This window comes from Drosophila santomea, chromosome 3L (genome assembly GCF_016746245.2).
Source record: "Drosophila santomea strain STO CAGO 1482 chromosome 3L, Prin_Dsan_1.1, whole genome shotgun sequence".
Taxonomy (NCBI): domain Eukaryota; kingdom Metazoa; phylum Arthropoda; class Insecta; order Diptera; family Drosophilidae; genus Drosophila; species Drosophila santomea.
Window position 1 is genome coordinate 7,216,937 of NC_053018.2, and position 15,789 is coordinate 7,232,725.

Consider the following 15,789-nt stretch of genomic DNA (forward strand, 5'->3'; position numbering starts at 1 on the left):
ATATATATATATATATATATATATAAGGAGCAGTTTCGGCTCAGTGGAGCACCACATTCAGTCATACATATATAAACTGTTTTGCCTTATGACTTTTATATGCAGCCACGCGGTTGCGGGGGCAGTTGCAAATATTTTTAATATGCTTCGGCGAATGTGTGGCGGGTTAAAGAACAACAAAAAACACAACAAATAAGGCAATAAAAATGCTTACAATGGCTGCTCCATTGGGTTTTTTACGTTCCGTTTCGGGTTTCACGTGTACTGGCCCCCTTAAATGGTGGAAACACCGCTTGGCATATTGAATAAAGTGGACAACATTTTGCCGAAGGATCGGATCACTGACTTTTTTGGCTTTTGGGTTTTGGTTTTGGGTTGGGCTTTGGCTCGGGGGCTTGGGCATTTGGCCTCGGTCACGAGCTTGGCTTGTTTAGCTTTAAAATCCACTAAATGGCCCGCCTGACTGGCTGGCCAACAGGATGTGGTGGGATAAAGGTTGAAGGATCCAGGATGCTGGTTGGCAGTGTATGCAGGATATACGCAAAACCAAAACCGACATTTGCTCCTCATATGCGTATGCATATGCATTCGCCCAACGCCCAAAGAGAAATGCACAGAGACAGACATGAAATTCAATCAATTGGAAATTCCATATCAGTGAAAATATTTTAATATTTATGCAAAATATTTACGCACAGGCGAAAGGGAACAATACGAGTTGGGAGTAGTAGTAGTAGTAGTAGTAGGGTAGATGGCAACGTTTAGCAGGTTTACTCAGCGAAAATAATATTATTGAAATTGATTTTATTCATAAGGACGTTGAATATTAATGCAGCCGTGTTCAATGTAATTATGCCATTGGCTGTGTTTTTTCCAAGTGCTTTTCCTGCTTTTCCTGGTTATGGAAATGGAAATGCATAACAAATGGCATACGTAAATTCATACATACATGTGCACATATCCCTAACGAATGCAAATTAAGCATTTAAAGCGTGCGCTGAGATTTATGCGATATTTTTTCTATATTTTTTTTCGCCTTCTTGACAGAACAATCTAAGCTTATCTATTCTTTCAGCCAAAAAACAAACACAAGCTGCAGCGTATGCAACTCACGTTTGGTGTTTCGGAATTGCATTGCAATGTCGCCCATTCTATATATATTTATATATGTGGCTTGTCATAGCCAACCGCTTTTGACATCCGGCTGTCAAATGCAGCTCTCGCTGCACTATTCCAATCCAAACCAAGGAGGATTTCGTTTGTCTCATTTGCTCACACCCTCAATGAATGTCACATTTGACAAGCATTTTCTTTCTATCTCTATCTTTCTGTGCCGGAACTGCTTCCAACGCCATCTTTGTTTGCCATGTTGTTTCTGCTTTGACAGTTATGGCACACACACATTCCACCCATTGTGATATGCCATTTGTTGCACAACAATGGCGTTTGGTTAGAAAAATATTTGACTTATATTTTTTTTTTGTTTTTAAAATTGTTTTGGCTTCAAGAAGCCGATGATCTTCTATAATACTTATTGGTATTTCATAGTTATAAGCCTCTTGCACATATTGTTTTCTCATTTAACACATTGCTAACAACACATTCTTAAAAATCCAATTTCCTCTTATTTGCAGATACAAAATCGAAGTGGCGGGCAAGAGTTTGCCAGTTCTCACCAATCTCGACAAAGGTCGTTATGGCGTGATTGTGTTCGAGAACCTGGACAAATACCTCAATATGGACAAATGGAATCGCGAGCTGCTGGACAAATACTGTCGCGAGTACTCCGTAGGCATTGTGGGTTTCGTGAGTCCCAGTGAGGAGACGCTGGTGGGTGCCCAACTACGCGACTTTCCGCTGTTTGTCAACACGAATCTGAGGCTGAGAGACGCCAGCTTGAATCCCCAGTCCTCAGTGCTGCGATTAACACGAGCTGGTGAAACGGCTTGGGGAGCACTGCCCGGTGATGATTGGGCGGTGTTCCAGCATAATCACAGTACCTATGAGCCGGTGGAGTGGGCTCAGCGAAACACTCAGGAATATCCAGCGGACAGTGTGGGTCAGGTGCAACTACCGCTGACCACTGTGCTTCAAGATCGCGGCCAATTGGATGGCATACAGCGAGTGCTCTTCGGCAGCAGTTTGCGTTTCTGGCTGCATCGTTTGGTCTTCCTGGATGCGCTGAGCTATCTAAGTCATGGTCAACTTAGTCTGAGTCTGGAGCGAATGATTCTAGTCGATATCGATGATATATTCGTGGGCGAGAAGGGCACCAGACTGCGACCAGATGATGTGAGAGCCCTAATAGCGACACAGAAAAACATAGCAGCCATGGTGCCTGGTTTCCGCTTCAATCTGGGTTTCTCGGGAAAATACTATCATCATGGCACGAGGGAGGAAAATCTGGGCGATGATTTCCTGCTGCAGAACGTGCAAGAGTTCAACTGGTTCTCGCACATGTGGAAACACCAGCAGCCCCATTTGTACGATAACCTAACCCTCCTGATGGCAGAAATGCACTTAAACTACGCCTTTGCCGTGGATCACAACATACCCACGGATTCGGGTTACTCCATATCGCCGCATCATTCGGGCGTTTATCCCGCCCATGAGCTACTGTATTTGGCCTGGAAAAAGGTGTGGAACGTGAAGGTTACGTCCACCGAAGAGTATCCGCATTTGAGACCAGCTCGATTGAGAAGAGGATTCATTCATCGCAACATAATGGTGTTGCCCAGGCAAACCTGTGGCCTATTCACCCACACCATGTACATTGATCGCTATCCGGGCGGCAGAGATAAGCTGGATGAGTCCATACAGGGTGGCGAACTCTTCCAGACCATTGTGTACAATCCCATCAACATCTTTATGACGCACATGTCCAACTACGGTTCGGATCGTCTGGCTCTGTACACATTCCAATCGGTGATCAAGTTCCTGCAGTGCTGGACCAATCTCAAGTTGGCCTCAGCGCCGCCAGTGCAGCTGGCCGAGATGTACTTCCGGCTGCATCCCGAGGAGGTGGATCCCGTGTGGGGTAATCCCTGTGACGATGTGCGCCACAAGAAGATATGGTCCAAGACCAAGAACTGCGATTCGCTGCCCAAGTTCCTGGTGATTGGGCCACAGAAAACGGGCACCACTGCACTGTACACATTCCTATCCATGCACGGCAGTATTGCGAGTAATATCGCCAGTCCGGAAACCTTCGAGGAGGTGCAGTTCTTCAACGGCAACAACTACTATCGCGGACTGGACTGGTACATGGACTTCTTTCCATCGGAATCGCTGCCGAACACGAGCTCACCGATGCCCACGCAGTTGGGTTCGCCACGCTTCATGTTCGAGAAGAGTGCCACCTATTTCGATGGCGAGGCTGTGCCCAAGCGAACTCATGCCCTGCTTCCACATGCGAAAATCGTCACGATTCTGATATCGCCGGCGAAGAGGGCCTACTCCTGGTACCAGCATCAGCGTTCCCACGGCGATGTCATAGCCAACAACTATAGTTTCTATCAGGTAAGCCTACTGAATGTCTAGAAAACTCATTTTCCTGCAATAAGTATTTGTTTTTGTTTATTATCACGACCAATGGTGCGTAAGGCTTAAAAATAAACCCATTGGAAAACTATAATTAACTCGCCCCATTGCTTGCCATGCAAATCAAATGGTGCCCCTTGATTGATATGCATGCGATATTAAGTGAAGCAAATACAAATTCAACAAATTGCAATTTCTTATCTCGCAACGTGCGAGGCAAATGAAAAGAAACAGTTAAGCAAACAGGAAAATTCATTTCGGTTCACCTCAAAAGCAAATCGAGAAAAACTAATTAAATGTAGGAAAATTCGTTTTTAATACGAAACAACTTGTGGGACTTGTTCTTCTGCTCCTCCATTGTGGCAATAAGGTGCCTTCGCACACATCCTGCCAGTTTTCCAGCTTCTTTCGTTGATTCTTTGGCACATTTCATTTGAATTCCATGCCGGAAAATTTCTATTTGCAACCGAGCTTGTCCCCCACAACTAACACATGTCCGAATGCCTCAGATTACTCCGCCAGCTTGCTCTGACATGTGTCCAGGTCCATGCCAAGGCACTCAGAACTCTTTCCTCACTTCCTTGATGGCATTTTTGCACTGCGCGTAAAGGGAGTAAGCATTTGCAGCAGGAATTTTATAATTTCATAAGTAACTATCATTTGATGTCCTCATATACTGAACCATTTTCTTAACGTGCATATGCGCAAATGGGCGTTCATGCTTAGAAATAACACTGATTTCACACTGATTTCAATCGCATGAACAGGTCATAACGGCTGGTGACTCCGCACCGAGGGCACTGAAGGATCTGCGTAACCGGTGCCTAAATCCCGGCAAGTACGCCCAGCACCTGGAGCACTGGCTGGCCTACTATCCCGCCCAGCAGGTGCACATCATTGATGGCGAACAGTTGCGCCTGAATCCCATCGATGTGATGAACGAGCTGCAGCGCTTCCTCAAAATCCAGCCGCTGCTCGATTATTCAAATCACCTGCGATACGACGTGAAGAAGGGCTTCTACTGCCAGGCCGTCAGCGAGAAGCGCAATAAATGCCTCGGAAAGTCCAAGGGACGCCAGTATCCGGCGATGGATGAGCGCAGTGCCAAGCTGTTGCAGCGGTGAGTAAAATCGAATACTGCCCTTTATAAGCAACCCCCCAAAAAGAAAAATCCAAAAAAAAAAAAGGGGGAGCGCAAAGGGACCTGAGAGAGAAAAGCCGGGCAAAGGTGGGAAAATCATGAAAAGTTCGAGCCATCAGTCGTGTGTGGGCGGCGTTTTCGGTGTGAGTGATTTGGGACGACAGACAGGACGACGAAGGAGCTGCTGCTGCTGCTGCTTTGAGTGAAGGATTAATGAACATATGTGGCCATGGGTTGTGGGCACAAAACTCCTCGCTCTTTCTTCCTGCAAAGGATATGTGTATGAGTGTATGAGTGTAGATGTGTGTGTGGCACTTTGCGGCCGCTAAAAGTGCACTTTGCTGTACTGCGATTTCGTCGGTATGCCAGCTGTTGTCAGTTGACAAGGAAAACGATTTGCCGCACCGCATTTTTCTAGGCCAACAAACACACGGAAAGTACACATACGGAAATGGAGATGGACAGATGGACTACTTTGTGAGGCATTCAACTGCGAGTAAATGGGAAATATATCAGGGGAGTTGGAGTTCGAGTTGAAGTTGGCCATATAAAAGTGCCTGTAAGCTGGGGAAATTTGTTTCCTGACGCGATTGCACGATGCTGGTGGTGGAGAAAAACGATTACGTTCGTGGATCTGGGTATAAAAAGGTTCAGTTAGCTGGCTTCCTATTGTGGCAAATAAAAACTGAAATGGTTCTAATATTCCCTCGCTTTGCCAGATGTTATGTCTTTTTAAGACCCGAGCTTAGTTCCACAGATTGGTGCCACAAACTTGTCCAAATTCCCGGAGATAAATCTCCTCTGTAGCACTGAGCAATCCAAGTGGTTCATAAAATCATCAGGAGCTGGGAGACTGAAGTAAAATATTCAAAAACTTGGCCAGCAAAGAAGAGGTGCTGCAAGAGATAAGACCGTGTCGATCTGCATATTTGTTCTGTCTTTGTGGCGTAGAAACCGGCGATTTGAAATTCTAATTTCGCGCCACCACTTTGACTGCGTTCTTTCTAAAAATTCTGATGGAAATTTTCAATGTTTTTTCTGTTTCGTTGTCTCTCTTGCAGATACTATCTCAATCACAATACGGCGCTGGTGAAGCTGCTCAAAAAGCTGGGCTCGCGGCCAATACCGCAATGGCTCAAAGACGACCTGTCCACGGGAACGTGATAGCAGCTGTTTGCTGGAGGAGGAGCAGCAGCAGGTGGAGTAGGAGTAGGAGGAGGAGCAGGTGTTATCAGTGGCATAGGAGGCACCAGGTATCGCAAATTGCGGGCAAAACTCAGGAAGCAGTTGCATTGGCTGCATGTGGCAGCCGAAAATGCGGAGAGCGCTCAGCGACGACGGCGTCACAACTGACAGGATGAAAATTTGATGGAAATTCGATGGAAAATCTATCACACTCGTTTCCGGTTTTCACTTTTGGCAGGCGTCAGCAAATAGAAATTTAATATTAATTGGCTATTTAAGTTCTCAAGTTCTTCTAAGTTTAAAAGCTGCGCAAATGTCAAGTTATTAGTTTTCAATTCTATTTACAATTAAAAATGGATTTTTGATTTTATATTCTCAGTGTAGCTATTGCAAACTCTCGCCGAAAGTGAAAATCAGAAAAGGGCCGGCTTATAAACCGCTTAAAAAGGTAGCTGCCGTAGAAAAAAGTTAAATTAAGATGGAAAAAATAACATAATTAGTCGCCTTTAACATGCATAAATCTTTTTTGTTTGTTACTATTGCAGCTAATTAATGTCACTGCAGTTGTCAGCTAAAGTTGTACAGTGTGTGAGTGCGTATCTGTGTGGATTTATCTGCAAACATTGTGTAAATAGGCATGACTTTGACTTGTGTGTGTGTGTGTGTGTTTGTATGCTTGCGCATTATAAATTAACATAAATAATATCATGAGGCATCATGAATAAATGCATAAATGCGCTTTGTTAGTTGTTTAATGTTTATTAGTTGGCAATGGCGCATTAAGCGCCTAATTAAGTTTACGCATAATCCAGCACTTTCATTATTACTATTACCTCAGACACCGATTAAGCTCTCCGCATCCTAAAGACTCGATCAAATAACTTTTGACATCTCCAAAATACACAACAATGTACGTACTACTACTATTCACACGTCAGCCGCAGAAACTTCTGTGTACTTTAAGCATTTCAAATCCATGCCACAACTGTGACTTTGTTTCAGCAGTAAAAACCAGATATACATACATATATATATAAATCGGACTAGTACGTTAAGCATAAGGCTGCCTCTATCCCCTAAGTGTATTATAGATGTTTTTAGCCTAAGCCTAGTGAGTAGACCTAAAATGCGCTTGTCACAGGCCTCGATGTAAAAGTGTAAAACTCTAGTTGTAGTTCTAACGCAGCACTAAGCAAAGCTCTATTGTATAGTTGGATATATGCGTAAATGTATGAGGACTAGTTCAAGTTTAGATTGGTAATGCGACAATAATAAAAGCGAAATTATTGCAAGTGTAAAATGGCTGTTTTATTTACTATTTGTGTAATTAAGCGGGAAGTTTGAAAAGTAGGTTTACTTTCGTTCTAAAAAACAACGGTTTTCAATCACAAGCCGGTCTAAGAGCCGAGACACAAACCTCGGCACGTTCTAAAGCCAAGTAAAGCTAAGACACGAACCGTAGGAACCAACACGAGTTCAGGAACCAAATGGAAAATGTAGCCGCTAAGTGTGGAAAAGTGTAAACTTATCGAATGAAAATGTGTGGCAATCGGAATGTCAAAATCTGCATTTGGCACGAAAATACGTTATTTTCAAAAAGCTTTTCATTCCATCGTCAACTTCTTAAATGAAATCTAAAACAGTAGGAAGTGCTCTGCTGGGCTAACCAAAGCAAATATACTTGATTTGTAACTATAGGAAGCTAACTCAATTTACAAAAATAAGAAACACTCCTTGTGAACAATCAAATTTAATATTTTGAATTACGTAGTTTGCCGCCACTTCCGTCAGTGAAAACAGTGAAGTCACATCAAGTTAATCGATAGCTGCTGGAGGCGCACCGATAGTATCGATTAGGCATAGCTTTTCCTTCGCAGCTTCGGTTAGTTCATTTCTGTAGTTCGTTCGTGTCGGTTGTGGGTGTCGATGTTTTCAAATTCTACTCACAACTTTGAATATTAGCATTTAAATACGCGCAATTTTTGGTGTATATTGTTGAGTAAATAACTTTATTTACTTAAGAAAACAACGGTATATATGAATACAAAATCGAATCGAAACCGCGAGCTATACGTTTAAATTTCAACTAGATAAGTTATAGAACGATAAAAACAGCACGTGCTAACAGGTACTCGGCCATAAACGACAGTTGCAAAAAGAGTTAATTATTAATAATATCGCGTGCTCACACAGCCGGCTTTAAACAAAAAGTCGTGGGCGAAGAGAGTGCAAAGAGAGCGAAAGAGAGAGAGAGAGAGCGTGTGCCGTGCAGCGAAAGTCCATGAAAACGTCGCGTTCTTAATAATTAAATTCCCAGAATATACATATATATCTTTCCACATATGTATAAATAATTTTATTCCGAGTGCTAATCGCTGGGTTTTTTGCCCTCTGTGCCGCGCATGAAAAGCTAAAGAAAAGATTCGCTTGGTAAAACCGGTAATTCCCTTCGCCCCTCCTCTCCGAAAATTCTCACGTTCTCCTTTTTGGCGCCCGTTCTTGGTGGTTTTTGTTGTTGCCTGCGGCTTGTTGCATTTTCTCTGTCACAACCTACACAAACTTACAAACTTTTCTTAAGTAGTCAAAATCATAACGTAATCATATCAAAATGTTAAGTGAAAGTAAAATTCTTATTGGTCGACTTTGTTTATTTATCGTGGGCGCTAACTATTCGGGCCTATCGGAAGATTCTAACGGTGCCTTCGGAATCCACGACGATGAAAGAGGCTTCGCAGAAGTTTCCGGTTCGAATAAATAATACCCCTTTCGCACATAGGCTTTTATTTCGATTTGAATTTCGGCTGATAGACAGTGCCAAGCCTCTCTGACGTACTTGTATTTATTTATTTATTTTCTTACTCATACAACAAGTTGGGCGCCGAATAGCGAAAAGTTTCAACCTTACTCATTATTTACCCCCCATAACCGGTGCTCTCGTGATTTACAATAAAGTTATAATAATAAAGAGGAGCATTCAGTGCTGTAGTGAAGTGTCCAGTCCAGCTGCACAACCAGTTCCTGTTAAGCGAGCCGCATCATGTCCAGAAATAGGGCTGCCATGGTCAGCGCCTTTCGGCTCTTCCTGCGACCGGCGGCGACCACCACCCATAGAAGTCTCGCCCTGCGTTTGGCACCCGGCACCACCTTCGCCCTGGTAAGTGCTCCATACAAAGTACCCACACACATTGATACATATCTATATGTATAGTTCATGGAAAACTATCTTGGGAAGTCGCGCTCCGGGGGAGCAGCTGTTGGCCAGCGCCGGTATCGGATCTATAAAAATACACGCACTTGTTTCTCGAATGTGAATAAGCGCATGCCAACAGCAAGGGGTAGCATCATAGTACCAAGAAAATAGTCATTCCAATATAGTTTTATCGCAACTTACTGCACAGTTATGTAGGTCAGTTTCGATGGCTTTCATAACTTTACAAATACCAGCGTAATACAAAATTTATATCATATTTCTAATATAGATGAAATTTTAGAAATTTAAATTTTATAAAAAAAACACTATTTTTAGAGAATGTTAGAAACCGAATTTTATTTTCAAAGCCTTTTATTTTATCACTGCTATTCTGTTGGCCACCACTGTCTGCACACAGTTGTGGCTCTGCACAGTCATACTTATAGAAATGTCTCTGCTGTGGCAGGCATATTTTGTGTTTCGAATTTTTAAAATTTATGCAAAGAACCAGTCCGAAAATACTAAATAAGCTAACATACATATTTACTATGTCCACATGTCATACATATGTACATATGATTCTCAATCTGTTTCTCTTTCTTTCACTCTTCCCCCTTCCCTTTGACTGGGCAAACTTCATTTGGAGTTTGGCTCTCTCCATCTTTCACTCTCCCCGGCATTTCTCTCTCTCCATTTCTACTTCTTGTTGTTTTTGCACCTGCGCGAAAAGGCCAAGGCAATAACAACAAAACAGCTGTCAGAAATGTTTATCATCACATGACGTGTTGTTGGTGGCGGGGGTGGTGCAGAGAGAGGGGCGTTGATAGATGAGTGATGGAGGTAATTTTTTTCGGAGAGAGAAGTTTGGAACAATTAGCACTCTGTATAGCATCCCAGTGCTCATCAAACTGTAGATCATTGATTTAATTAAGATGGTTGAGTCATTTCATTGATGCTGCTACTGATTTTTGTTGTTAAACAAACAATTGAAATTGTAATTGTTATCAGTTTAAATTTAAAGCTTAGGTAGGTGAGTCAGCGAAAGCAGCTAAAATGGGAACACACTCAGGGCACTGTAAAACTCGATTATGATGAATATTTGAAAACCCTCAAAAATGTCAAACCAAAATTTATATTTAAATTTCATAAAATTTAGGACATACATATGTAGTGTTTTTCAATATTTAGGATATTTTACCTTCTGATAGGAGCTTTACTGTACCAAGAAGGCTCATTCAACCGGCAAGTATTGTATGCTAGTATTTTTTTATGACAAACTCGATTTGCATACAAAATGATTAAATACGCCGTTATTTGCTCAACTCAACCGGGCGGCTTAGAGCTTGTGTGTTTGCGAAGAGAGCGGGAGAAACGAAAAGCGAGTGTTGATGACATTGGGTGAAAAAGAGGGGCGAGATACTTTGTACCTAGATTGTTTGCTTTTATCAGGCTATTTGCTCGACTTTTTGTGCCCACAAGTGTCTATCTGGATTTGCATTTTGTTTTTCGAGCTTTTCCCCAGCTGATTACGGCAAATAGAAACGATGACAAAAACGACATCAGTGATTGTCAAGCTCAAAAGAGTGTGGCAAACTTCTTGACCCGGATTTCCGTTTTTGGCATCTTAACCTGTCATAGTGTCTCCACATCACGCTCCAATTTGCTCACTCGAAATCTCTGGGCGTACGCGAAAAAATAAACAAAGTCCAGAGGATTTGTAGAATTATTTAGAGGGCACCCCTCTTGCAGTTTTTTCTATGTTTTCATAGAGCACAAAAACTTTTATTGGCGCCATTCGGTCTGCTCCACAATACACACACACACACAGGCAGGCACATGGACTCACAGACACAGAACGTGTGTCTTTACATCTCCCCATCCTCTTCTTCCCCTCCTAAAGCTGTCTCTTTCCGACAATTTCACTAGAATGGAATTTTTGGCTTGCCCTCGAATTTCGGCTTTTTTGCATTGTGTGTTGCCATTTGTTTTGCCATCGTCCTGTTTCCTGGGGCGTGGCACACACACACAAATATATATGTACGTGTATGTGGCAGCTGGAATACTAGGAAACTTCACTATTGTTCCTAAAGTATGGCAAAAATATAATTCTAACCAATTACACAATTATATTTGCCACTCGAAAGTTTTTCCACAAATTGTTTTAACATTAAGTTTTTAATGTCAAGAAAGTTTTGGATGAAACATGATTATTGGTCACAAGGAAAAATACAGCCCCATTTATGGGTTATGTCTAACTTAGATTTCTATAATTTAGATCTCATATATTTTTCGTTTTATGGGATAGTTTGCCACGCTAGAAAGCTAATTTTTAATAAATTCTTTAACTTCATTATGGGTTTAAAGTTGGTTATTCTTAGAATGCTGATTTATAATACAAATATAATTTTAATACTTTCCTGCCTTATAAAAACCTATTGGTCTGACCGCAATTGTACGTTACTGGGAATTTTCTGTGCCGGTGAACAATTATTTTCCGACAGATGCAACCGTTGCGATGGGCGATGATATTTGATTAAATACACGAGTGCCATGATTCAGGCTTTGGAGCCGGCTTTATTTGTGCATCTCTGAGTGCGCCAGTGTGCGTGCAAACACAGACATACACACACACATATATACACACATAAATAAAGCCCGATAGTCGGGCAAACAAAAACAAAGCGGTACTTATGCAAATGGAATTCATCATATCCAAAGCAAACCTGCGCTGGTTGCACGTAATGCAGCCAGAGGTCAGCCGCTTAAAGCCAGGGCTTATAGTCGTGTGGTGTTTGGTTCATACATATATGGTAAATTTTTAACGGAATCAGCTTATTAAGTCGGGCTTTGTAAGTGACACTTAAAATGCGCTTGGCAAAAGTGCACATTTCTGCCACTTTTCGTGGTCTTCATGGATTTACTAAAACTTGAAATGAAGTTTCAACTTTTTAATTTGAAGCAAACAACCTTGATTGCATTTCAAATCGGATTAAAACTTACTTAATTAATTTATCAGTTTGAGTTAAATGAAACACTTTTCAGACTGCCTAAGGTATTATCTTACTTTGCTTTCTGGTTATTTTGCACCCTCCTCCGCGCTTCTCATACATTCTAGCTAGAGAGCACTCCAGTTCCAAAGATTTTTAATCATTTCAAGACCTGCTCAACCTTAATATCAAGTTTTACCGGCTTATTTCCAGCAAAGTCAAAGTTCCGGCCAACTTTTTTTGCCGGCTGTCTGGGCACAGAAAAGTACTTAACTTATCAGCACTTATTTCTCGACTTGTGCTAATCTCCTTTTTAAATACTATCAACTATTGTTTGATCAGCAAGTTTCTGCGGCTCTCAACGTAAAATCACCAAAAAGCCTTCGACTTAACCCGTACACAAGCAGTCAAGCCGCAGAAAATCTGCATATCATAGGACCCCGCATTGCTATAACACCCACTCGTTCCTATATTATCCTTCGACACAGGCATTCTCCTTGCAAACTTGTGCACGTTTTCGCACATTTATCAGCGCTGCTAAATCTTTGCTTAGCTATCGGGGCAAAAACGAAAAGGAAATTTCCCCACCAGACGTTGCAAAAATATTTGCATACATATATGCAGTAAGTACACTCCGAAAGAGAATCCTCGAGGAAGGGACGAGGACGAGGATTATACGCGTAATTAATGCTATCGTAAACGGCGGTGGCAGCATGTCACAAATTAGGGAGACCTCATTAGGGCTGAAGCTGCCGCTTCATCAGCAGAACTTTAAGTTATGCCTTCCAAATTGCCAGCATAACTTAGAGAACGACAAATAGCTCACGGAGTGAATATGCCTTCGCCTTATAATAAACGTACACTTTCAGAAAATTGTTTATGTAAACTCATAGATACTAGTTCAATGGCTTTAGTACTGTTTGAAAATATCCATAAATTAACTTATATACTTTTAAAGTAGAAAACACTTTTTACGGTGCTAAAGATAATGTTTAAAGCTTTTCTACGAATTTAGGTAATACAAAGTTTTTAAAGATCCAAAACTACAATCAGTTTTAAAGCGTAGTACGTTAGTTCCATAATTAAAATAGTACAATTACTTACCAATTATTATATTATATAAATTTATGCAAATTAAGGCAGTTTAAAAGTGTATTCATGTTGATGTTTGTCTTCCCAATCTCCATAGTAATTTAACTTCTGGCAACGGCCTTTGCGTGATGTGGCCATTGCTCCTGCACTTGACTTCTGCTGTCGACAAGGGCGGCAAATAAACCCCCACATGAGCCCCACATATAGTCCCCCCATCCCCATTAGAACCCCCTATCCTACCCTCGAGTTTGCCCCGCAACTTGTCGGCATGAATGTGCGCTTTGATGTTTATCTAATGACTCTGCACCGAGTTGGGCTGCACGAGTATCTGATAGATACAAGTGGCCAAAAGCCCTCTGTGTATCTTTCCCCTTTCGCCGCGCTCTTGTAATCCAATCTGCGAAACTATTTACAATTTAGGTTAAACTGTAAGCGCCAGGGAAGAATCCAGTTCACTTTTGCCCCGATGTGCGTTATCAATTTGTGGCATTTTTGTGATAGCACTTATCAGCACTGACTGTGTACGTAAAAGTGCTCAATTTAAAATACATACTTCACTTGCAGAGGCCACGAGGCCACGCGACCGGCAGTCTGTTTAAATAAATTATTTGTTGAACTCATAAAATCAACCCAATTCAATTTAAACCATTCGAGGGGAGATCTCCAATCGCGATTGACCTGCGCCATAAAATATTTCAATGTTGTCAGCATAATTCGGCGAAGAGTCACTCTTGTGTACACAATTTTTTCCCCGCGTTGTGCATTGATTTAAATTCAGAGTATTGACTACCAAGCGCGTTGGGCAAACAGCGCCAAGTGGCTGCTAATTTATTTAGTAAATATTTGTGGCTTTGGCCACTTGCAGAACTCCATCGCCGTCGCAATCTCTGAATAAATTCTTGCCAATTTAAGGCCAAACAAAAAGGGGAATAGGCATCCCAGTCGAAGGGAACCGCATAAAAGGTTCGTTATTAATTCAGGCCACATCGCTGGCTTCTCTGGCTTCTCTGGGTTTTGAGTTTTCAGTTTTGGTCCCAGGTTCCCAAGTTCCTCGACTGGAGGACTCGAGTGTCAGCTGCTGTTGTTGTTGTCTCTTCCCTCGGTTTTGAAGGCGAAAATTCTACTATTATATGCAAATTTTCGTTGCGCTCCACAGGCACGGTGAGCTAGACTCCAAAATGAGCTACATAAATTTACTTTGCTACTCTCGGGCTAAGGGCTACCATAATATCCACTTAAGTTTGTCATACGGTTGCAAAGTAGCAATGTAACAAACCAAATACGGGCATTAATATGCAGCTGTTTGTTTTTTTAATGTATATCTACTATGGATGTAAATAAGTTAGATGTTTAAATCTATTACGAACTTAATTGTATATTAATGCATATGGTATATAGTGTATAAGTAACAATTAAACCATCTTGTTGAATGTCAACTAAAAAAAGGACATTGTATACTTGCAGCAGAGTCCTTATAAAGCACTCGTTTTTGTTGTCACCATTCTAGTTTATTTTAGCCATAAAAAAGGGACTGCATAATGTTGTTTTCATGCGGTTTTGCCCTAAATGGAGCACTCAACATGCGGCTGGGTTTTTGTTGCCGCTTTTTCGCACTCTCTCGCCTACTAATTACAATGGGATGTGGCCTCGGGTCCTTTGTGATAAGCATTGGGGCGTGGCCTGGTACTTTTTCACTGAGACCTATTTTATCGCCTCTTGTGAGTGTTAATTGTATTAAAATTAAAATGAAAATTACCCGCGCAAGGTCTTGTCCTGGAAGTTGTTCATGCACATGACCAAGATATTTTCAAAGCAGGCACACACAACCTTTGGCACAGAAAGTGTGAGAGGTCCTTTGAAGGCACTTATTTTTTTTTTTTTTGTAGCAGCTCTCTCAAACGTTGGCAGCTGGATATTTTCGGCAAAAAGGGAAATTTCTATGGCAAGAAAATAATATTTTTCCTCAGAGGAACACGTTTACTTTGTGTACTTTTGTTGGACAACTCAGCGTGTGTAGTGAAGCCTGCGAGGGCCAAGATGGATACCGTAGTCAGTAATTGAAGCCGAGCAGCTCCTACATCCTTCTTCATTGGCCTGCGGGTTAATGAGCCATTATTTTGAGTGAGTAATGCAATTACTGAGTTGGTTTTTATGTGTGCCCCGCCCCCCGTCGAATCCTGATTCCGAGATATGGGTATGTACTTTAATCCACAAGTTTATGGTTTCCCGTTTCTATGAGCTTTGTATTGACTGTTCGCTGCTTTTAGTGCTTCAATTTGTTGCGGCCTTTTTTCCACATTTGTTACCACTTTCATCGTTTTATCGTTTGCATTATTTACTGATGGCAGTCTGTTACCTGAGGGCAGCACACAGACTCTATGAATATGGAATATTTGTAATTGAAATTCGCTTGGCCAACTTGTGGGTTGAATAAGGGTGTAGCACAGCAATAAGGGTGTAAATGTGTGACTGTGTAATCCTTGTGGGATTTTCGCACATCCCCTTCTTACCTTTTCCAATTACAATTAAAGCTTAATTAACTTGAATTTTATTTCACCCTTTGCATTATTAAGTAGCCGCCGGCGAGTGACATGCATGTCTTCCTCTAGGTACAACATTTACCTAATTCCCTTGTAATTTAATCCTATAAATGA

The 15,789-nt window shown here is 41.7% G+C and overlaps 2 protein-coding genes across 9 annotated transcripts in view; both read left to right on the forward strand.

Moving 5' to 3' along the window:
* The window catches only part of LOC120447737 (bifunctional heparan sulfate N-deacetylase/N-sulfotransferase), a 56,339-nt gene extending 49,173 nt beyond the window's left edge, over positions 1-7,166 (forward strand). For both annotated transcript variants that reach the window (XM_039629280.1, XM_039629281.1), the window contains 3 exons: positions 1,635-3,519; positions 4,308-4,660; positions 5,743-7,166. In XM_039629280.1, coding sequence (XP_039485214.1) covers positions 1,635-3,519; positions 4,308-4,660; positions 5,743-5,845 — 2,341 coding nt within the window. In that variant the 3' untranslated portion in view covers positions 5,846-7,166. The remainder of the gene's footprint in view (positions 1-1,634; positions 3,520-4,307; positions 4,661-5,742) is intronic.
* A 596-nt stretch (positions 7,167-7,762) lies between these two features.
* LOC120448713 (calcium uniporter protein, mitochondrial) overlaps positions 7,763-15,789 on the forward strand; it is a 43,512-nt gene continuing 35,485 nt past the window's right edge. For 4 of the 7 annotated variants that reach the window (XM_039630876.1, XM_039630880.1, XM_039630881.1 and 1 more), the window contains exons 1-2: positions 7,763-7,897; positions 8,738-9,020. In XM_039630876.1, coding sequence (XP_039486810.1) covers positions 8,904-9,020 — 117 coding nt within the window. In that variant the 5' untranslated portion in view covers positions 7,763-7,897; positions 8,738-8,903. Of the gene's footprint in view, positions 7,898-8,286; positions 8,306-8,737; positions 9,021-15,789 lie in introns of those variants that run through there. The other 3 variants (XM_039630879.1, XM_039630878.1, XM_044006014.1) reach the window with 3 other exon arrangements.